The sequence below is a fragment of the Scardinius erythrophthalmus genome (genome assembly GCF_964197995.2).
Source record: "Scardinius erythrophthalmus genome assembly, chromosome: 22".
NCBI classification, from domain to species: domain Eukaryota; kingdom Metazoa; phylum Chordata; class Actinopteri; order Cypriniformes; family Leuciscidae; genus Scardinius; species Scardinius erythrophthalmus.
In genome coordinates, this window is record NC_138242.1 from 157,700 (window position 1) to 181,304 (window position 23,605).

General features: G+C 43.8%; 1 protein-coding gene across 1 annotated transcript in view; it reads right to left on the reverse strand.

Annotated features, from left to right (window-relative positions):
- Positions 1–23,605, reverse strand: part of LOC308682403 (cadherin-7) — a gene marked incomplete at both ends in the record, with an annotated part of 118,667 nt that overhangs the window by 8,190 nt on the left and 86,872 nt on the right. Inside the window, 2 exons of the mRNA XM_081352113.1 lie at positions 20,223–20,474; positions 21,881–21,998. Of these exons, the coding sequence (XP_081208239.1) occupies positions 20,223–20,474; positions 21,881–21,998 (370 nt within the window). The remainder of the gene's footprint in view (positions 1–20,222; positions 20,475–21,880; positions 21,999–23,605) is intronic.

A 23,605-nucleotide genomic window follows, 5' to 3' on the forward strand; every position in this document is an offset into this window, starting at 1 on the left:
CTTTGAGATGACGCTTGTATGCTCGATACAGCCTGGAACTCCTGGGACTCCCCCCTTCTGTACAGAGGTGTCGATATACTTGTTGCTCAGCAGAAAGGTGGTGAGTCTGCTCGCCAATATTCCAAAGAATATCTTACCCTCCACATTCAGAAGGGAGATGGTACGAAACTGCTTTATACTTGATGAGTTTTCCTCTTTGGGGATAAAACACCCCTCTGCAATGAGCCACTCATCTGGAAGATGATTCCCCCTCCACACCGCCTTCAACAGCTTCCAGAGTCTCCTTCTCAGCCGCTCACATTGTTTGTACACTTTATATGGAATCCCATTGGGTCCCGATGCTGAGCCAGCCCTTGCCCTTTTGAGGAAGTCGTTGACCTCCTTCCATGAGGGTTCTTGGTCAGCAAACTTGGTAGTTGGTTCTCCAAGTTTCATCAAGGTCTCTCCGATCTCAAGTTCGGTGCCCCTTCCTGGATCGCTGTGTGTACTTGAGAGGTACTTCTCTACCTCTTCCCTTGATGCCTGAAGTTGACCCGATCTTTTGTCCCCCAGGAGCTTAGTCAGGTAGGCGAACGGGTTCTTAGTGAACTGCTCCCTCTGCTTTGCCCGCCTTCTTCGGTCTCTCCTGTAGTACTCTGCTCGGCGTAAGGTTTTTATACGCTCTCTCAGGTTGTCCCGGATTTCCTTCAAAGCTGGTTTTTCCCCCTCTTCAGCTTGCCTGAAAGCTTTTCTGAGCCTCCGGAGATCAGCACGAAGTTGTTTGATCTCCTTAATCCTGCGATTCTCCATCAGCTCAACAGGTCTTGATTGGTAAGATCTCATCTGTTTTATTCCAAAACGTTCAGCACCAATATTCCAGATAATACTTGCCATTGCCTTCATTTTCCGGTTCAGCTCCCCTGCAAGAACGTGCTCCAACACCTCATCCACTTCCTGGTCAAATCTGTCCCAATCCTTCCTTGCATACGCTGCCGGCCAGTTGACTGCTCGCTTCCCTGCCTCCTGGCTGTGCTGCAAGTGCCACTGGGTGCTCCCCCTCTGCCGTGGTTCTGCCCTCAGAGGTGCTCCCCCTCTGCCGTGGTTCTGCCCTCAGAGGTACATCCGAAGTGGTATTGCCCGCGCTCTCTCTGCTGTGTGCCTGGAGATTCTGGGTACTGTGGTTGGCCACCGGTCCCAGCCTCTCCTCCGTCTCACCAGGTTGCCCTGTGCGTTGCACACTACTTGGGCGCAGGCAACCCATCTTTGCCTGATGGATCTTAAGGCCTTTCGTATTCTTACAAACTTTCCCACATGTGCAAACCACAGCTGTACCGTCATGCTGTGTCAAAGTCCGATTTATACTTTCCGAGGTTGTTGCCATGGTCCGTCCTGTAGGTCGATCATCCTCCCCCGCTCTCGCCCGACCTTGGGGGTATCTTATCACGTACTTGTTCATAGCGAGTGTTTTGGGTTCCTCCTCACGGAAGATGTGTTTTGGCCTGCCAAGCCGCCACACCCCTGACTGACTCTATTTATTAAAAATAATGCTATTTTTAATAAATAGCATTATTTCTATTTATTAAAAATAACAACATGAATTATCAATTTGCCACTTCTATAAATCAAGTAGCCTACTTAAAAGAAAATCACAAATCCCTTTACTCTACTCTTACTCTAATATATGTATCATGATAAACTCCTCCTGGTTCATTATTACTCAATACAAAACTATATTTATTAATACAAAACATAATAACTCCACATGATGTTTCTCTCTCTGGGCAATCTAGTGCTTTCAGACAATGATGTGTCTTTAATCATTTATGTGCATGGCTGCATAATGTAATGCCGAAATACAAAATAATATGTTTTAAAGTTTAAAAAGTAAATTAAAATAAATCATGACCGTTTTCTAAAGTATGTTTTCATGGGTGTTAACCTGTTAAGCTGCAACCCCACTTTTGAAAAATCCCCAGAAATGACATACCCAAACTGAAACAGATACAGTTCATGAACCCTTTGTACTAAAAGCACAAGTATGGTCTCATTTGAAAGCTGACACCTGGCAGTTTATTGTAAATGTAGAATTAATTATTGTCATAATGACAAAAATTGTTATAAATAGCTTCAAAGTTTTGTAAAGTTATTAGAAATTAATTTTAATGAAACATCCTCATGAAAATAAAATTGAAGTTGGCCCTGTAGCAATCTAGAAATGCACTACAGCTAAAGCCACATGTCTAAACATTTTATGTTTAAAATCTGAAGATAATAAGTCCAAAACTCTGTATTTAGTTAAATGTTTTTCAAGACCATGTCAGTTGACTTAATTTTGATTTGAGGCTAAAATGCTGCTGATGTTTAGTCATCTTTTAAGTCATCCATTCAGTCTTATTGTCTCTATTGTTTTGTGGTGCAAACGATCCCCATTCAGTCTCAGTCTCCCCCTGCACACATTCACACCTCTCCAGCCTGGTTATGGCTCTAAATATGCATTTCTTTTGTCTGCATTATAGTTACTAATGACTGGCTATTCACAGGCTATTCATATGGTTTCAATCCCTAAATTCTTTTCTCAAAGTTCACCTCACATTTTAAATAAAGAATAAAGAACATTTTTGAATAAAGAAACTTTCAGTAAGCATTCAAAAAAACATAAAAGTATAACTTCTAGGTTGCAGGTGCACCTAGGGAGCTAGCATGTTAGCTTAGCACACCATCAATACATGACAATTTATGAGATTAAAACGTACTCGGTTACTAACGTAACCTCGGTTCTCTCTAGAGAGAGGAACGAGTACTGCGTAGAATACGCTAGGGGAAAATCCTTTTCCACGAGAATACTGAAGCCAAAAAATTATCCTTTAATTTTGTATTAATGTAAAACGCGTTGCGGCAGCATACAGACATGTCAAGTCATCTTCATTTATATAGCGCTTTTAACAATGTAGATTGTCTCAAAGCAGCTTTACAGAGATAAGCGTATAATTTAAGGTAACAGAGATTGTTTCGGCTTTACAGCAGAGTTAAGTTATTTCCATCTAAAGTTAGTTTTAATTGATTTGGTTCCGTCGCAATGATCATTTGTTATTAAATTAGGGGCCGCTAAGACGACACCATTCTCTCTACACAGACTTTAAACGCGAACCTGTGAGAAACGCTGATGGCGGTCACATGCGCATTTAGAATGGGTTCTATAGTTATGTGCGTTAGAATATACGCAGGTTTGGAATTCCCTACAAGCCAAGCCTAAACAAAATACTTGTCTTTCCTTATAAATTTTGATAAGGAATTTTATTTTATTTGTTGCTTTGGGGTAGGACCGCAAGACGAATTTTCCCGACAACGCCTTATCTGTAGAGTGGTAGTGGGATCCTCCATAGGGAGAGACTAGTTGGCACTTCAGCACTGCGTTGTCATCGGTCCAGGTGAAGGTCCTTCGTCAGATCTGGATACGGCCTGGATCCGGCAGGCTGCAGGAAAAACCTTGGGATAAACACAGACACTAAAATTAGCGTAGATGCCATTCTTCTCATGATGTAACGAGTACATCAGGATTTTTGGGAAGTGTTCCCGGTTCCGGCTGACCTAATCTATGCAGCATAACATTAAATTATAGAAGTCTATAATGTATTATGTGAAAGCTAGGTCAAAGAGATGTGTCTTTAATCTGTCTTTGAACTGACAGAGTGTGTCTGCTTCCCGGACAATGGTAGGAAGACTGTTCCAGAGTTTTGGTGCTAAATAGGAAAAGGATCTACCGCCAGCAGTGGATTTTGATATTCTAGGTATAATCAACTGGCCGGAATTTTGAGATCGTAATAGACGTGACGGACTATAATGCGTTAAGAGCTCGCTCAAGTACTGCGGAGCTAAACCATTCAGTGCTTTGTAAGTAATCAGCAATATTTTAAAATTTATGCGATGTTTAATAGGGAGCCAGTGCAGTTTTGACAGAACTGGGCTAATATGGTCATACTTCCTGGTTCTGGTAAGAACTCGAGCTGCTGCGTTTTGGACCAGCTGTAGTTTGTTTATTAAGCGTGCAGGGCAACCACCCAGTAGAGCATTACAATAATCTAGCCTTGAGGTCATGAACGCATGAACTAATTGTTCCGCATTTGTCAATGAGAGCATATGACGTAATTTAGATATATTTTTAAGATGGAAAAATGCAGTTTTACAGATACTAGACACGTGACTTTCAAATGAAAGATTGGTATCAAAGAGCACACCCAGGTTCCTAACCAACGACGAAGACTTAACAGAGCAGCCATCAAGTGTTAGACAGTATTCTAGATTATTACGTGAGGAAGTTTTTTGTCCAATAATTAGAAACTCTGTTTTTTCAGAATTTAGAAGTAGGAAATTACAAGTCATCCAATTTTTTATATCCGCTATGCATTCCGTTAATTTTGTGAATTGATAAGTTTCGTTAGGTTTTGAAGAAATATAGAGCTGAGTATCGTCAGCATAACAGTGAAAGCTAATTCCATGTTTCCTAATGATATCTCCTAATGGTAGCATGTACAGAGTGAACAGCAGCGGTCCTAATACTGAGCCTTGTGGTACGCCATACTTAACCTGTGATCGATGAGACATCTCATCATTTACTGCTACAAACTGATAACGGTCAGATAAGTATGATTTAAACCATGCTAGTGCATTTCCTGTAATGCCAACATAATGTTCTAATCTATTTAAAAGAACGTTGTGGTCGATGGTGTCAAATGCAGCGCTAAGATCGAGTAACACTAATAGAGAGATACAACCACGATCGGATGATAAGAGCAAATCATTTGTGACTCTAACGAGAGCTGTTTCGGTACTATGGTACGGTCTAAATCCGGACTGGAAATCCTCGCAGATATCATTTCTTTCAAGAAAGGAACACAGTTGTGAGGATACTGCCTTTTCTAATATCTTTGACAGAAAAGGTAGATTCGAGATCGGCCTGTAATTGACTAATTCTGAAGGATCAAGTTGCGTTTTTTTAACAAGCGGTTTAATCAAAGCCAGCTTAAAGTTTTTTGGTACGTATCCTAGAGACAAAGACGAATTAATGATATTAAGAAGAGGATCTATGACCTCTGGAAGTATTTCTTTCAGTAGCTTAGTCGGTATAGGGTCTAACATACATGTTGTAGATTTAGATGATTTAATGAGTTTAGTAAATTCTTCCTCTCCTATAGCAACGAATGAATCAAATTTTTCCTCAGGGAGACTACAATGCACTGCCTGATGCGATACTGTAGTAGACGGTTGCATAGTTATAATTTTGTCCCTGATATTATCAATCTTATAAGTGAAGAAGTTCATAAAGTCATTACTGCTGTGTTGCTTGGAAACTTCGGTGCTTGAAGCTTTATTTTTCGTTAGTTTAGCCACCGTTTCAAATAAATACCTAGGATTATGTTTATTTTCTTCTAATAGGGTTGAAAAATAAGCAGATCTAGCAGCTTTTAAAGCCTCTCTGTAAGTAATTGAGCTCTCTTTCCATGAAATGCGAAATACCTCTAGTTTTGTTTTCTTCCAGTTGCGCTCCATTTTTCTGGCTGCTCTCTTAAGGGCCCGAGTGTGCTCGTTGTACCACGGCGTTGGACTATTTTCTTTAATCTTCTTTAAGCGCAACGGAGCAACTGTGTCTAAAGTGCTGGAAAAGAGAGAGTTAAACGTTTCTGTTGTAATATCTAGTTCTTCTAAGCTATCTGAGATGCTGAGATGATGAAACTGATTAGGAAGATTATTAATAAAGCAATCTTTAGTAGCAGAAGTGATAGGTCTCACATATTTGAAACACGGAGTCGGCTTTGCAGCCTTGGCTAAATGCAAATTACACGAGACTAGATAATGATCTGAGATGTCATCGCTCTGCTGCAGAATTTCAACGGCATCCACATCTATTCCGCGTGATAATATTAGATCTAGAGTATGATTACGACGATGAGTAGGTCCTGACACGTGTTGTCTAACTCCAATTGAATTTACAATGTCTTTAAATGCCAATCCCAATGCATCTTTTTCATTATCGATGTGTATATTAAAATCACCAACAATTAGTACTTTATCTGCAGTCAATATTAATTCTGATAGAAAGTCCGCAAATTCTTTGATAAAGTCTGTATGGTGCCCTGGTGGCCTGTATACAGTAGCCAGCACAAATCTCAAACGTGATTTATCGTTTACACTATATATTTTTACATTAAGCACCAATGCTTCAAAAGAATTATATTTAAAACTTGATTTCTTAGTGGTTTTGAAACTATTACTATAGATTACAGCAACACCACCCCCTTTGCGTTTCAGACGAGGCTCATGTTTATAACAGTAATCTTGCGGGGTTGATTCATTTAAAGTAATGTAATCGTTTGGTTTTAGCCAGGTTTCTGTCAAACACAGCACATCTAGGTTATTATCTGAAATCATATCATTAACAATGAGTGCTTTTGAAGTAAGCGATCGAATATTCAGCAACCCAAGCTTTAGCATTTGCTCATCTGTATTATAGCTGTTTTTTATTTGTTGAACATCAATTAAATTTTTAACCTTAGTTGGGTTTAAACGTTTTTTGGATTTCCAAATTCGGGGAACAGACACAGTCTCTATATGATGATATCTAGGTGAAAGAGGTTCTATGTGATGGGATTTATCTGACCTTGGTGACGAGAGGCCGCTAGCAGACAGTCGGTTTAGCCAGTCTGTCTGCTTCCTGACCTGAGCCCCAGATTGTCATGTTTGAGCTCTAAGACTATGAGCCATATTACTAGAGAGAAGAGCAGCACCATCCCAGGAGGGATGAATACCATCTCTTTTCAACAGGTCAGGTTTGCCCCAAAAACTTTTCCAATTGTCTATGAATTCTATATTATTAAGCGGACACCACTTAGACAGCCAACCGTTAAGCGAACACAATCTACTAACTATCTCATCACTCCTGCGAACAGGAAGGGGGCCAGAGCAAATTACAGTCCTTGACATCGTACTTGCAAGTTCACACACCTCTTTAATATTAATTTTGGTGATCTCCGACTGGCGGAGTCGAACATCATTAGTGCCGACATGAATAATGATCTTAGAGAATTTACGATTAGCATTAGCCAGCACTTTTAAATTTGCTTTGATGTCAGGCGCTCTGGCTCCCGGCAAACATGTGACTATGGTGGTTGGTGTCTCTATTTTCACGTTCCGTGTAATAGAATCGCCAATAACTAGGGCACAATCATTCTCAGTGGGTGTTTCACTGAGCGGGGCAAATCGATTTGTTATGGTAATCGGAACGGAAGAGTGGTTTTTAGATCCGCGACTAGAGCGATCCCTCACTGTCACCCATTTGCCCGGCTGCACAGGCTCTACTTCAGCCAGAACCGACTCATGTAAAGTGTGCACTATTCTATGCGCATCCAAAACATCTAAAGCACTAGCACTCTTACTATCCTCAATTAAAGTTTGGATGCGTGTTTCTAATTCTGAAATCTTCTCTGTCAACCTAACTGTCTCCTTACATTTATCACATATAAATCCTATATTGTCGACAGAGAAGCCTATACTAAACATGTGACATGAAGTGCAAGTGACAATAACAGGACAAGACATTACTCACCGTGTTTGTTGAGTGATTCTTACTCACCTGAGCTTTTTATGAACTCAAAGGCGCGGACGCGCGAGAGAAAAATAAATAAATAAAATAGCTGAGCGCACGGGTGGCGCGTTAACAGGCTAGCGAATTACTAGCGTTTTGAGCTAGTAGTACTAATAACAAAAGCTAGCGATGTCAGGTTAATCTGAGATGTTGGGTAAAATGTAGTAGTATAAACAACTAGAAATGGTAGTAAAATGATGGTTCAAAACAAAGAAATATATGGCTAAGACGGAGCTTATCGCACCGAATCAAACAAACACACTCACAGCAGGCAGCGAGGCAGACAGGAGCAATCGATCAGACAGGAGCAATCCTCAGACCAGCTGCCTCGCCTATCAATCCATAGGCGAGGCAGCTCGCGCACCTATTGGCTGGTCTGCTGGCAACTGCTTAAGCCTATCGAGCGAGACCTAGAGTGACGTCAGACCCAATGAGGGCGCTTCGCGCCCTCTGCGTCACGTCCCGCCGAAACGGGCGTGGCTTAGGTCTATAAATACCGCTCGCAGGCATTATATCTCTGGTTTTTCATAGTCGAAGCAACCAGAGCGCGTGCAAGCACGGCAGGATACGCAGTACTCGTTCCTCTCTCTAGAGAGAACCGAGGTTACGTTAGTAACCGAGTACGTTCTCTTACGAGAGATACTCTCGTACTGCGTAGAATACGCTAGGGGAACCTACTGTAAAACGCCGTGCGTGCTGGGATCTGATACCATAGACTCAAGGGCGACAGCCCGGAGTTCATACAGTACATAATCACCCAGGGGACTCACAGGGAATCCTGGAAGAGAGGGGGGTTAGCCACTATCTTCCTTATAGCAGTATAGAGCAAGGATTGCAATACTCAATAGCTGCATAACTGACAGCGCCAGTTATGAGATTTTGGCCATACTAGACCGACAGTAGTCTGGCCTGTAGTGCGGGAACCTCTAGGTTGTAAAACCTAATAAATGTAGACGGAGAGGCCCAGCCTGCCGCCATACAAATATCTTACAAGGCAATCCCACTTGACCATGCCCACGATGAAGCCATGCTTCTCGTGGAGTGCGCTTTGACACCCAGCGGGCACTGCATGCCCTTGGTTGTGTAAGCTAGCGCTATTGCGTCCACTACCCATCTGGATAGGGTCTGTTTCGAAGCGGCTAGTCCCTTAGAACGCCCGCTGAATGAAACAAAGAGCCGCTCCGTCTGTCTGAAAACAGACGAGCGAGACACATAAGCTCTTAACGCCCTGACTGGGCAAAGGGAGCTTTCGTCCATATTTCCTTCAGTGACCGGCAGGGCAGACAGGGAAATGACCTGTGCTCTGAACGGTGTATTGAGGGATTTAGGAACATAACCGTGCTTAGGTTTGAGTATAACTCTAGAGTTATTCGGCCCAAATTCCATGCACGTCGCGCTTACTGAGAGCGCGTGTAAGTCCCCTATGCGCTTCACTGAAGCGAGAGCCAGAAGAAACGCCGTCTTGAAAGACAGGTGTTTAAGATCAATCTCCTGCAAGGGCTCAAATGGATGACCTTTCATGGCTTCCAGTACCGTAGAAAGGTCCCATATAGGGACTGTGGGAGGTCTGGGAGGATTCAGTCTCTTAGCTCCACGAAGGAAGCGAATAACTAAATCATTCCTTCCAATAGACTGGCCGAGCGTGGTCGAAGAGAACACTGCTATGGCCGCTACATAGACTTTGAGCGTGGAGGGGGACCTGCCCTTATCCAACAGCTCCTGTAGGAAGGAAAGAACCTCCGTCACACCGCAATGCAGGGGTGACACACCACGAGCTGTGCACCAGCTAGAGAACACTGACCATTTTGAGGCATAGAGACGTCGCGTAGACGGAGCTCTGGCCTGTGTGATAGTGTTTAGCACTCCCTGTGGGAGGTCAGCGGGTACCCGTTGATGGCCCACACATGGAGGGACCACAGCTCTGGGTGAGGATGCCAAATCGAGCCGTTGGCTTGAGAGAGGAGATTCCTCCTCAGAGGCACTGGCCACGGGGCGGTTCTTGCTAACTGCATCACAATTGGGAACCAAGGTTGGCTCATCCAAAGTGGGGCTACAAGCAGCACTGAGCATCCTTCTTCCCTGACCCGTTCTACCACCTGAGTCAGGAGGGAGACGGGGGGAAAAGCGTAGAGAGGACGGCGAGGCCACTCGTGGGTCAGCGCGTCCTTGCTCTCCGAGAAAAATTCTGGACAGTGAGCGTTTTCCTGAGACGCGAACAGGTCTACTTCCGCTCTGCCGAATTTCTTCCACAGCAGCTGGACTGTCTGTGGGTGCAAAGACCATTCTCCTGTCGGAACTTGCTTCCTGGACAGTCTGTCTGGTCCTATGTTTAGGAGCCCTGGCACGTGCGCTGCTCTCAGCGAGAGCAGGTTGCTGCGGGCCCATATCAGGAGGCGCCTGGTTAGCCTGTACAGAGACAGGGACCTGAGGCCGCCCTGGCGATTTATGTAGGACACCACTGAGACGTTGTCTGAACGTATTAGCACGTGGTGTCCCTGTATGAGGGGACAAAAGCGCGTGAGCGCTTTGCTCACTGCCAGCATTTCGAGGCAGTTGATATGTAAGAGCATCTCCCGCTTTGACCATAGGCCAAAAAACGGTCTGCCCTCGAGCAGCGCTCCCCATCCCGAGGTGGATGCGTCCGTGGACACCACCATCACTCTCGAGGAAGTCCCCAGGCTTACACCTGATTGGTACCAGTCTTTTGCCTCCCAAGGTTTCAAAGCTGCACAGCATGCTTGATTGACCTTGACGCGAAGCTGACCGGAGGCCCACGCTTAGCGTGGTACTCTCTTTCTGAGCCAGAACTGCAGTGGGCGCATGCGCAGAAGGCCCAACTGGAGAACTGAAGATGCTGAGGCCATCAGACCGAGCATCCTTTGAAAAGCTTCAAGAAGGACTATCACGCCGCAGCGGAACGAGCCGGCTGCGCGCCGAATGTCCAGTGTGCGCTGAGATGACAGGCGTGCTGTCATTAGCAGCGAGTTCAGCTCTATTCCCAGAAAAGATATAATCTGTCTGGGGAAAAGCGAGCTCTTTTCCCAGTTCACTGCGAGACCGAGATTCTCGAGGTGATCGAGTAAAATGGTCCTGTGCTCTACGAGCTCTGAGTGAGATTGGGCTAGAATCAGCCAGTCGTCCAGATAGTTCAGCACTCGTATGCCCCGTATCTGAGGGGTGCGAGCGCTGCATCCATGCACTTCGTAAATGTACGGGGTGCCAGGGACAAGCCGAAAGGCAGGACTGTGTACTGATATGCCTGGCCCTCGAAGGCGAATCTCAAAAATCGCCTGTGACGTGACGCTATTTGTATTTAAGTACGCGTCTTTTAGATCTATTGACACAAACCAGTCCCCCTGGCGGACGTGCGCGAGGATTTTTCTGGTTGTGAGCATCCTGAACTGGCGCTTCATAAGCGCTCTGTTCAACTGCCGCAGATCTAGTATGGGTCTGAGACCCCCGTCTTTTTTGGGCACCAGGAAGTATCTGCTGTAAAGCCCCCCCTCGCTTTGAGCTTGAGATAGGGGTTCTATAGCCCCTTTGCTCAACAGTTTCAAAATTTCGGCTCGAAGTAGATGGGCTACTTTCGATTCTACCGTGGTCTCGACGCGCGCCATGAAGCGGCGAGGGCGTCGGCGAAACTGCAGCGAATAGCCTCCTTTTACAGCATTGCTCGCGTGAGCAGAGCGTATGCATACTGGTCCTGTATTTACAGAGACCGTGAGACATGTGTGAAGTAGCGTTTGTGGGCACTGGGTAGTGGGCACGTTTGCTACGTTTAAAGCGCAATCGATCTGAGTTGATTTTATGTGCGCGAGCCCTGTGTGAAGGGCTGTGTTTGTGTGTAGGAATGGGCACTGAGTAGTGGCCATTTTTTCTACACATGAAAACACCGTCGGCCGTGGCCGGGACACCAGAAAATACACTCTTTAAGGGATTTATCTGGGTAGCCGTAAAATGGCTTTTTTTTTTTTTTTTTTGTGCAGGCAAGCGGGCAATGGAACCGGCTTGTTGGCTGCTAAATACGCTGGACCAGTCACATTTCTTGGAACTGGACGAGCGGCAAGGTTTGGGTGCAGGCGAGGGGGTTGTACAACGCACTCGTTGGCTGCAAAATACACATCTGCAGTCGCCTCTTCAGGGAACTGACAGAGCGAGCATTGGCGGCATAATTTTATTTGCCGGTAGACCCGGGATCGAACACGGGTCTCTCGTGCAGAAATTTGTGAATCTGCCACTGGCCCACAGGGGAAGACACATAAGATTTCAGTCAGCGCGAGTTTTATCAGAGAGCGTCAACATGCTGGCGTTTGTTTGCAGGCGTGCGTGTAACAACAGGCTCGCTCACTGCAATAAAGACATTTCCAGTCGCCTGAATATCAGAGGGGAATGAGAAATGTGTAAGAGATTGAGATCGGCCCGGCCGCAGCGGGACTAAAACACTCTTTTCTCCTTTCGCCAGTGACGCACGGGAACCATAGAAACGGTGTCTGGGTGCAGGCGAGCGGGTTGCACAACGCGCTCGTCGGCTGCAAAATGCACGTCTGCAGTCGCCTTCCAGGGAACTGACAGAACGAAGCATTGGCGGCATAATTTATCTGCCGTTAGACCGGGATTCGAACACCGGTCTCCCGTGTGACAAAACCTAGGATTCCGCCACTGAGCCACAGGGGGGAAACACAAAGGCTTTCAGATGCACGAGCATATAAAAGAGCGTCAACATGTTTTCTTCGGCGTTTGCTTGCAGGCGTGCGTGTATAAAAAACAGGCACGTTTGCTGCAGTATAGACATTTCCAGTCGCCTGATCAGGGAACTGAGACATGTGTGAGAAATGAGGTCAGTCCGGTCTCGACGGGACTGTAAACACTTTTCTCCTTTCGCCGGTGAGAGACGCGTGACGGTCCGCTCCAGACATCCCCTGTGAACGGCGCGGTTGCGCGGCTCGAACAGAGGGCGAGCAGGTATCATCCCCCAAGCAGGCAAGGCAAGCGGGCGAACCGGCGAGTTTTGCGGCTTGGAAGGACGGAGGAGCAGTCTCGGAGAAGGATGCCCGGTGAGTCCTCAGAGTCACCATAGGCAGTACCTAGCTCGCAGTGAGGGCAGTCGCCGTCAGCGAGCGCAAGAACTGCGTGATCCTCAGGAAAGGGGCGTCTTGAAAAAGACGCCCGGCTCTTTTAGTGCAATGAGAGTGTGTGTCGCGGCGGCGAGCACACACACAAGGCATAGTAAAAGAGAAAAAGGATACAGCACCGGATAGCACAGCAGGAAGGCGATGAAGGCGGCGCAGCCAGCAGCTTCTCGACTCGTCCCGCTGAAGTGCTTCTTCAACAGCGCGGCTTCTTCTCGGATCCAGCGATGTGAGTTGCTTCGCTGAAGGATGAAAAATCAGAGATATAATGCCTGCGAGCGGTATTTATAGACCTAAGCCACGCCCGTTTCGGCGGGACGTGACGCAGAGGGCGCGAAGCACCCTCATTGGGTCTGACGTCACTCTAGGTCTCGCTCGATAGGCTTAAGCAGTTGCCAGCAGACCAGCCAATAGGTGCGCGAGCTGCCTCGCCTATGTCTGTATGCTGCCACAACGCGTTTTACATTAATACAAAATTAAAGGATAATTTTTTGGCTTCAGTATTCTCGTGGAAAAGGATTTTCCCCTAGCGTATTCTACGCAGTACGAGAGTATCCCTCGTAAGAGAACCATGTTTGTGCTCCAAACTTACTTTAAAACGCAAGTGGAGTATTTTAAATAATCTTCTGTAATCTAATTTGGCTTCAGATAAAAAAATCAGACAGAAAATATACTATTGTATACTGTTCTGCACAATGATAGTCTATATAGATTAGCATTACATTATAAATATAATCTATTATTATGAAAATACCTGGCATGGCTTGGAAAACACAGGTAACTCAAATATCATTGCAATCATGTTTATTATCTTCAAAACATCTGTATCTGCATTTTACAGCGCGAACTCTGTAGCTTTGTGTGTATCAGTGACGTCCTGGAATGTCACATGATCATGGCTCTTCTTCATGTTCTATATATGGACAATTATTGTGCATATAGCGCCCTCAGGCTATTGGTATGAATTGAAAACACAGTATCAGAGTATGCAAACGCTCATAATGATTACATCGACGCATTTGGGTATAAATTCAATAAATATTATTCCTGTCTATAGAAATATGATGTGAATCTATGAGAATAGATCAATATTTCTCCAAATCTGCACATTTTTGAGCTAAAGCCCTGAGGGACGTTGTTTTGTGTATCGCTGTCATGACGACAGCACGGGAGTTTTTTTATGAATGAAAGCAGCTGACACGCATAATTCATATCAAAGGTATCGACTCATTTTTTCATTTCATAACTCCTGACACAAATTAAGAAATAACTGTCGCTATAAGTTTCTCAGAATACAATAGTGGTCAAATACTGAAACTTGAGTCTTATATCTTTTTAATGATGTATAGTTTGTCGAAGTATAACATTAAATCTGATAGTAACTTTGAGCTATATATAAAAAAAAAAACGCTTCAGTGCGCCGACGCACTGGTGCAGCTTAACAGGTTAATCGCTTCATTTTTGTAGGAATAAAAAACAACTATCACACTGTGATAAGGGCTGAAAGGTGAACGTTGGTATTGGATGAGAAACCGAACCGTCCCGTGTTGCTCCCAATGCTCCAGTAACATTACATTATGTAAACTGCAATGCATTTATGACAAAGAACTGCACCGATGCAGATATCATAGGCCTAATATCATAGCAATCTATCAATAAATGCACTCACGAGTCACGACAAACCTTGTACTCTCTGATGTTCGCTCAGCTCGGCGCATCTGCAGATTGAAAAATGCGCTAAATCCAAGCAGACTCAGATAAGGGGAGGAGCCGAAACTTGACGCAGCTTGCCGCCGTTTCAAATGAGTTTTTTTTTAAAGGGGACTGAAGCGATCAAAAATGTATTAATCAAATATTTTTAGGGGGGCTGGGCAGAAGTGACGCCTAGTGACGCCCCTGTTCCCCGTTAGGTTTAGCAACGCACTGCGTTGATCTTTTTTTATTTTAGTTTGTTGTTTTTGTGCTGACACTGAGTTGAGAGCGCTGCCGCTTTTGTATGTCTCACTGGTTTGTCCGTGAGTTTATACATCTGATGGTATTTGAGTGCTTAAAAATACTCGACTCTTGGTGGAGGCATGAAGACTAGGGTTGAGTTATTTTAGGGGGGAGGAGAGAGAGTAATCACTTGTTAGTGCTTGTAAATTAAAGCAATCGATTACGAGTTCTGCTGAATAGAAAATAGATAATGGCTACTGTTTTAGATGTATTTTTTGAGTCTCCTTGTGAGGGATTGTTTAATCAACTAACGAAAGAACAATTGTTGGAGGTGGCCGCTAGGTATGAGATCTGTTTAACCACCAAAGAAAAAAAGTTAACCTACATTTAAGGAGCAAGGAGTCTGTTGCACTAATTGTTAAAGCCGCTCTAGTTAAGTTAGAGGTCTTTGATCCTGATAAGCCTGTTGGTTTTGATGATGATGATGATGATGATAGCGCTGCACAATCTTTAGTTGTTGCTTCCACATTCTCTTTTGAGCAACGAAAAGAACTTATGCTTTTAGAGATAGAAAAGGCGAAATTGAATCGTGAAATTGAAATTCGCAAATTGGAGGTTGAGGCTTTGCAGTTTCAGTTAATTGGTGAGGGTAAAATGGGGGACAGTGCAAGTGGTCTACCCAGTTCTGTCAGAAAAGGGTTGGATGTAGCCAATAATATTAAGCTGATACCCAAATTTAGTGAAACTGATGTAGACACATTCTTCAGTCTGTTTGAGCGTTTGGCAGATGTTATGAAATGGCCAGATACTGAACAGACTTTGATGTTGCAGTGTGTGCTAACTGGTAAGGCACAAAAAGCTTATTCTTCTTTAAGTGCTCGTGATAGTCAAAATTATCATAGGGTTAAAGAGACTGTACTGAAAGCTTATGAGCTGGTACCAGAGGCCTATCGGCAGAAATTTAGAAACATGCGAAAACCTGCAGAACAGACTTATGGTGAATTTGTGAGAGACTTAAAAATCCCGTTAGATCGCTGGTGTGCTGCTTCAGGTGTAACTAGTCGTGAAGATCTTCATGAGTTGTTCCTGTTAGAACAGTTTAAAAGCACTTTGTCTGAGCATGTTTCCATCTTTTTGACTGATCGAAATGTTACATCTATGGAAGAGGCTGCCATTCTTACTGATGAGTATGTACTCACTCATAAATGTGAAGTCAAGAGAAGTAGGTTCAAGTTCAGTGATAGTCCAACAGAGAGTGTAACTGCCCGTCATGCCTTGTCTGATAAGAGTGAGAGGAATTTTAAAAGTTACGCTGATAAAAATGACCGGGGTGCTTATTGTCATTTAAAGGGACACTGGAAAAAGGATTGTTTAGCACTTAAAGGAAAACTGATGCGTGTTAAACCTGAACCTAAGCCTGCTCTTGCTATTTCATCTGTTCAGACAGATAATAATTCTGACTGTTTTGATATTTTACAGAATCTGGAGAAACCAGTGGTACCTTACAATGTTGGAGATGTTGGATATGCTCCCTTCATTACAGAAGACTATGTGTCATTGCTTGGAAGTACTTCCTATTAAGATTCTCAGAGACACGGGTGCATCGGAATCATTCATTTTGCAAACTGTCCTTCCTTTTACTCAGGAGTCAAATACAGGAAGCAGTGTGCTGATTCGCAGCATTGGCTTGCAAACATTGTCTGTACCCCTACATAACATGTTTCTCCAATCTGATTTAGTAAATGGAGCAGTGGTGATGGGAGTCCGTCCTTCATTACCAATGGAAGGAGTTTCAGTGATTTTGGGGAATAATCTGGCGGGTGACCGTGTATGGTGTGATGTTCCACCTCCACCTGTGGTTGCTACTTGTCCTGCTCCGTGTCTTGTGCACTTACGCGTGCAATGCGTAAACAATCAGCCGATGCAAAACTAAGTGATGTGAAGGATTTGTTTACCTCTAAGAGGGTAGTGCCTGGTCTCCTTGCTTTGCCTTCTATTCCCCATCAGGTCTGGGTGTCTGCTCAGAAAGAGGATTCATCTCTGAACTCGCTGTTTGATGCTGCTTTATCTCCTGATGTAGCAGAGAGTTCCGTTAATGGGTACTTCATTGAAAATGGGGTACTATTGCGGAAGTGGACTTCTAACACAGAGGGAGGTTTGACTGAACCAATTATACAGGTAGTTGTGCCTGTTTCTTTGCGAAATGCTGTGTTGGATTCTGCTCATGGCGGGGTGTCTGGTCATTTGGGCGTAAATAAGACCTACCAACATTTGCTGCAGTATTTTTACTGGCCTCGTGTTAAGAGTGATGTAAGGCAGTATATTAAGACTTGTTCGGTCTGTCAGCTGACTGGAAAACCAAACCAGACCATAAAACCTGTGCCTTTGTACCCCATACCTGTTATGGAACAGCCTTTTCAGCATCTTCTGGTGGATTGTGTTGGGCCTTTACCACCTTCAAAGTCTGGTAGCGTTTACTTATTGACAGTGATGTGTCAGAGCACTCTATATCCTGCTGCATTTCCTTTGCGTTCAATCACCACACGATCAGTTGTAAAAGCCTTGCCCCAGTTCATTTCTATTTTTGGAATTCCAAAAGTTGTTCAGAGTGATCAGGGGACAAACTTTACATCTAACCTGTTTCAAGAGGTTCTGCGGCAGCTTGGCATTAGACACAACAAATCCAGTGCGTACCATGCGGAAAGTCAGGGTGCCCTAGAACGTTTTCACCAGACGTTAAAATCTTTGTTGAGGGCATATTGCACTGAGTTAAAAGGTGATTGGGAGGAAGGTCTACCTTGGTTGTTGTTGGCCACACGTGAGGTTATACAGGAGAGTTTGGGATTTAGTCCCAATCAGTTAGTCTTTGGACATTGTGTACGGGGACCCCTGGCGGTACTGAGTAATGCTGCTTTACCGGAGGAGCCACCACAGAGTCTGATTCAGTATATCCAGGGTTTTCGTCGACGTTTAGTTTTGGCTGGGGAGTTGGCAAAAGAAAAGTTGGAAAAAACTCAGGAAAAGATGAAAGGCTGGTTTGATCGCAAGTCTGAGATTCGCATGTTTAGTCCAGGAGATCAGGTATTAGCCTTATTTCCTTTGCCAGATTCTCCTTTTGCTGCAAAGTTTTTAGGACCTTACACTGTGCTGCGAAAAGTGTCTGATCAAAATTATATTCTTTCTTCCCCTGAGCGCAGGAAACATACCTAGTTGTGCCATGTGAATTTGTTAAAGCCCTTTTATTCTCGTAATGCTGCTCCTGAAGTCATTCCTTCCTCAGTTGCGTTAGCTAGTTTGAGTCAAATAGGTGACGTGCAACAGGATGTGAAATCACCTGATGATGTCATTTTACGACCTCGCCTAAAAAACTCTGAGACCTTGGCTAATTTAGAAGGATGGGTAAAACATTTATCTTGCAAACAACGTTCTGAGTTAAATTCTATGCTGACCGAATTTTCTGTTCTTTTTTCAGATACTCCTTCTCGTACACACTTGATTGAACATGATATTGATGTAGGCGAAGTTAAACCTGTCCGACAACGATTTTATCATGTATCATTTGACAAACGTCAGAAATTGGAGGCTGAAGTCAATTACATGCTTGAAAACAACATAGCAAAGCCTTCCTTTTTAGATTGGGCTTCGCCTTGTTTGTTAGTGGGAAAATCAGACGGCACTCAGCGTTTTTGCACAGATTATAGACGAGTAAATATCCTAACTAGACCTGACTCATATCCATTGCCTAGGATGGAAGACTGCATTGACCAAGTTGGATCAGCTAACTATGTCAGTAAATTTGAATTGCTCAAAGGGTACTGGCAAGTGCCTTTGACCGCCCGAGCACAGGAAATTTCCTCTTTCATTACACCATTTGGATTATATTCTTACACCGTAATGAGCTTTGGTCTCAGAAATGCCCCAGCTACATTTCAGCGTTTAATGAACAGAGTGACAGCTGGTTTAGAGGGTTGTGCCGTGTACCTGGATGACATTGTTGTCTATAGTGACACATGGGATCAACACCTTATCCGAATTCGTGCGCTGTTTGAGCGTTTGTCTGATGCCAAACTCACAGTCAACCTGGAAAAGTGTGAGTTTGCCAGGGCGACTGTGACTTATTTGGGCAAGGTTGTCGGAATGGGCAAAGTGCGGCCTGTACGTGCTAAAGTCATAGCGATTGACAAATTTCCTAGCCCTCAGACTAAACGTGAATTGATGAGATTTTTAGGAATGGCTGGGTATTACATAAGTTTTTGTCCAAACTTTTCTTCTGTTGTTGCCCCGCTTACAGATTTGTTGCAAGCAAAGGCTAAATTTGTGTGGACTCCAAAATGTGAAAGTGCCTTTGAGAATGTTAAACGATTGCTCACATCGTCCCCTGTCCTGACGGCTCCTCGACTTGATAAACCATTCAAACTTCAGGTGGATGCTAGTCAGGTTGGAGCGGGAGCTGTTCTGCTGCAGGCTGATGAGAGTGGTATAAATCGCCCTGTCAGCTATTTCTCACGAAAATTCAACTCGTATCAGACCAATTATTCTACCATTGAGAAGGAGGCGTTAGCGTTGATTTGGTCCCTGCAGCATTTTGAGGTGTATTTGTCTTGTGGGACTATGCCAACCGTGGTGTACACAGACCATAACCCCCTTACGTTTCTTCACTCTCTGCAGAATCCGAATCAGCGTCTTATTAGGTGGTCTCTTTTCTTACAGCCTTATGCTTTGGAGATTTGTCATGTGAAAGGCGTAGATAATATTTTAGCTGACGCCTTGTCCCGTGCTCCATGTGGTGGAGAATAAAGTTTCTTGACTATTAATACTTCTCTTATTTTCCCTTTTATTGGTCTTCAACTCCTTAATTTTGCTTTTTCCAGGCTCCGGGAGATTGCTGGTTTTGAAACTAAGAGATGGGTAGAGTTTGGGGAAGTTGTAATGGTTAATGATCGATATTAACTTCACCCTAACTCCGGTAAGGTTGTTCTTTTTGTATGTATGTTTTGGGGTTGGAACTTGTATAAGGTAGAGTTTCTAATGAGAATCTCTCCCTTTTTAAGGGGGAAGGTGTTACGGCTCAGTTTTGTTTTGGGTTTGTTCTGTTGTTTTGTCTTTTCTTATAGGTTGCCAGATAAGGATCCACACCTGTGTTGAATTTGGAAAGCAGTATTTAAGATGGCTGTCCTTTGTGGGAGGGAGTGCTGACCCCTATCCTGCGGTTGTGCTCAGGAGCTGGACCTTCATATTGTTTTTCTCTTTATTGTTTGCTTATTTTCTGTTGAACATCTATTTTCTTTATTATGTAACCCCTAGACGTAAATAAATATTTTTTTTTATTCATTTTTTGGACTCTGATCCCTTTATTTTGTTACTTCCTTGAGCCGGAATGTAACAAGAGGGAAAGCAAATCTACAGTACAGGAGAAGACAACAGAGCTGAGAGTAACAGCATACACACGTCACTAAATGAAGTGTGAGCAATCGTTTTTAAATAGATGTATAATATTTTTGGAGATCAGCTTGTACACTGTTGTGCTCTGGCAGTCTTACCCAGCAGTGTGATGATGCAGGCCAGTACAGCGAGCAGAGCTCCAGTGCTCAGACCCACTGGGAGAGAGAAGGCCACGGATCCACACGCCTCAGGAACCCCGTCCGCATCACACTGACACACGCGGACCGAGAGAGTGTTGGTGCTGCTCAAGGCCGGGCTGCCACTGTCCACGATCAGCACTGGTAACCAGTACAGAGACTGCTCTCGCCTCCGGAAACCAGCTCGGTTGGTCAGCACTGATGCGGTGTTATCTGAGAGGGACGGGCAAAGGTCAAGGGTCAAGGGTAAGAATGTGAAATTAATTGTTAGACTCATTAACATGTCAGAAGTGTTAGACTGGATCAAGACCCAAACCGAGGATTGAAAGATGAATGAATCTCTGAATGAAGGGATGGATGGATGAAGAGTTGGAAGATGGGAAAACACAATCACTTCATGAAAACTGTTTTTGCTTCATGAAAAAGAGAGGAAAATATGTATATAGAAAATATGAGCAAACATAAGACTCCACTCCACCTGCTTACGTCCTCAACTACAACCCTCTCCCGTCTCTGTTGAACTATAATCTGCGGCGCGAGGATGAGAGATTAATGTCACGGTTATGTTCAGCTTTGTGGACTTTGATATTCTGTTCAGTTTCCTTTGGTTCCTGTTTCCCTGATCTGTTTTTCCATGCTTTATGATTAGTTCCTCATTTGTTCCTATAGTCAGAGACTATGTTCTACTGCACTCCTCATTATCCCCTGTGTATTTAAGTCATAAGTTTGGTTCTGTTCTTTGTCCGGTATTGTCTTGTCTTGTTTAAGAATGAGCTGTTACACTATCCTTTGATACTCGTGTGCTTCCTGGATTGTTTCGTTTATTTGGATTAAAAGATTGCAGTGAATCCCTTCATCTGTTCATCATTACCTTGAACGATGACAGTGTTTAACAGCTCACTGATTATAACTGAATAACAACTTTTGTCTGTTTGTGACACAAAGCTTTTATTTAGCTGCAGAAGACGTAAAATAAACACACAAGTTTGGATTACTTTTATGATCCTTTTAGAATACATTTATAGTTCTTTGCAAGCTTTAAAGCTTTCATTTACTATTATATGGAAGTGATTGTAATTACACAGAAAAGAGTGGTTAAATACATTGCAAATCTTTATTAGCAGGTTTGTGTTTGCAGGGCTGCAATTATAATATTCGGCTTAACATGAAAATTGACCTCGGTTCTTCAATTAATCCATATCCTAAAATCACATACATTTATCTGACTGAAGATTCCAGGACAATGTTCTGCATATATACAAGAAAGAAATCTGAACTATAACATCGAGAATGGATTAAAATTGTGCTCATATTTAAGGTATGAACTTAAATACAGTTCATATAAAACTGTATTAAAGATTAATTGTTTATTTTCTTTGCCAGCAAACTGAATTGCAAATAGTTCCCTTTTGTCAAACAAACAGTTTTTTTGCCCTCTAAAAAAAAAAAAGTAAAGAAAAAAAAGAACAACACCCTGCAATTCTGTTTGGTTTCACAATTCACCTGTAGCATACATGAACATGTCAATTTGAAATATCTCATTTTATGGTCATAAATGCTACAGTGCTGCATCATACAAACAGTACCTGTAATTCTCTCTCATGGTTTGCAGAGTTTACCTTTATTATCTCTGAGGGTGAAGTTGTTATTATTGATGGCAGAGAAAGCGAAAGAGAAATAGAAACGATGGCCACTGGGAGGGTCGTCTTTATCCACAGCACTGATCGTCTGAATAACCTATCATCAGCCACAAGAAGACAAAAAGAGTTAGTTAAAATCTACAGCAAGGTTGAGAGTTTAAATGACAAAATTTATTATTAATGTTAAAGAAACAACTAAGAAATTTCATGTTGTTTTCAGGTTTCTGAAAATCTAATTATAATGCAATCTTCATGTACATCAATTTAATCACAATACTCTATGTAGCCATTATTATTAGCATATTTAGCGTTTGATGACTACTCACTGCAATAATGTACACTATAAAATTTTGCTGTAAAAAAAATACCCAAATTCTGACAGTAACATACAATTTTACATTAAAACTGTAATATACCATATAAAACAATCCATTCTGGGTAATAATATTTGTAGTTTTTGAGAAAATAGCCTACAGCAATATACTGTGAATTACCGGCGCTCAAAGTCGACTCTCAGAGGCTGTGTCCAAAATCACACCCTATACCCTCATTCATTATTCCCTACATTAGTTAACTAATATAGTCCCTAACCCTAACCCCGCACAGATTTATATTTTGGTCACAATTTCGAGCCTTGATCTACCAGATCTACCATTCAATCCTCACTCTCAGAGAAGAGAATATAATTATCATAGTCGATCATCTCAAACATCTTGTCTGCTCTACTTCCGAATATTTTATCAGGGAGCCAAACACGCAGTTCTAATCCCTCTTTTTAATGTTATTATTATTATTTTAATTATTATTCTCCTCTAATAACACTTCTCTGCACCCCAGCACCCTCCTCAGAGGGGGAGGGAGGATATTTTAGGGAAATAGTTTGAATAAAAAGGGATGGCAGAGAGTAATGAGAAGAAGGAATGCAGAACGGGGAAAAGCTTGGAGGTGGTGCACAGGCGTCTACACTTGCCTTCCGCTCCTCTCTCCAGAACTCGTCGCAGAGCTCAGACAGTCTAGGAGGAGCCTGCACTCGGCGAGAAATGAACTTGGAATGAAGCCGAATGCACCTCTCTAATTCTGTTCACTATCATCTCAATAGCAGCGCTGAACAGTCCAGCGGGCGAGACAGAATCTAGGAGGATCGCTTTGTCATACTTCTTGATGCCCCACAAATGAAGCCTCTCCACTGTCACCAGAGCAGCCATAGATCGTCCAAGGGAACGAGTCGCCTGGTAGCGTGGAGAGCTAAACCCGTGGCCATGCGCAGGAGACCGCCTCAGGGATTATCTGTGGGTTCTCCTGCTCCAGCTCCACCAACCCTCGGTCTGCACCTGCAGGTTCTCCTGCACCGGCTCCATCAACCCTCGGTCTGCACCTCCAGGTTCTCCAGCACCAGCTCCATCAACCCTCGGTCTGCACCTCCAGGTTCTCCAGCACCAGCTCCATCAACCCTCGGTCTGCACCTGCGAGTTCTCCTGCTCCAGCTCCATCAACCCTCGGTCTGCACCTCCAGGTTCTCCTGCACCAGCTCCATCAACCCTCGGTCTGCACCTGCGGGTTCTCCAGCACCAGCTCCATTAACCCTCGGTCTGCACCTGCGGGTTCTCCTGCTCCAGCTCCATCAACCCTCGGTCTGCACCTGCGGGTTCTCCAGCACCAGCTCCATCAACCCTTGGTCTGCACCTCCAGGTTCTCCTGCACCAG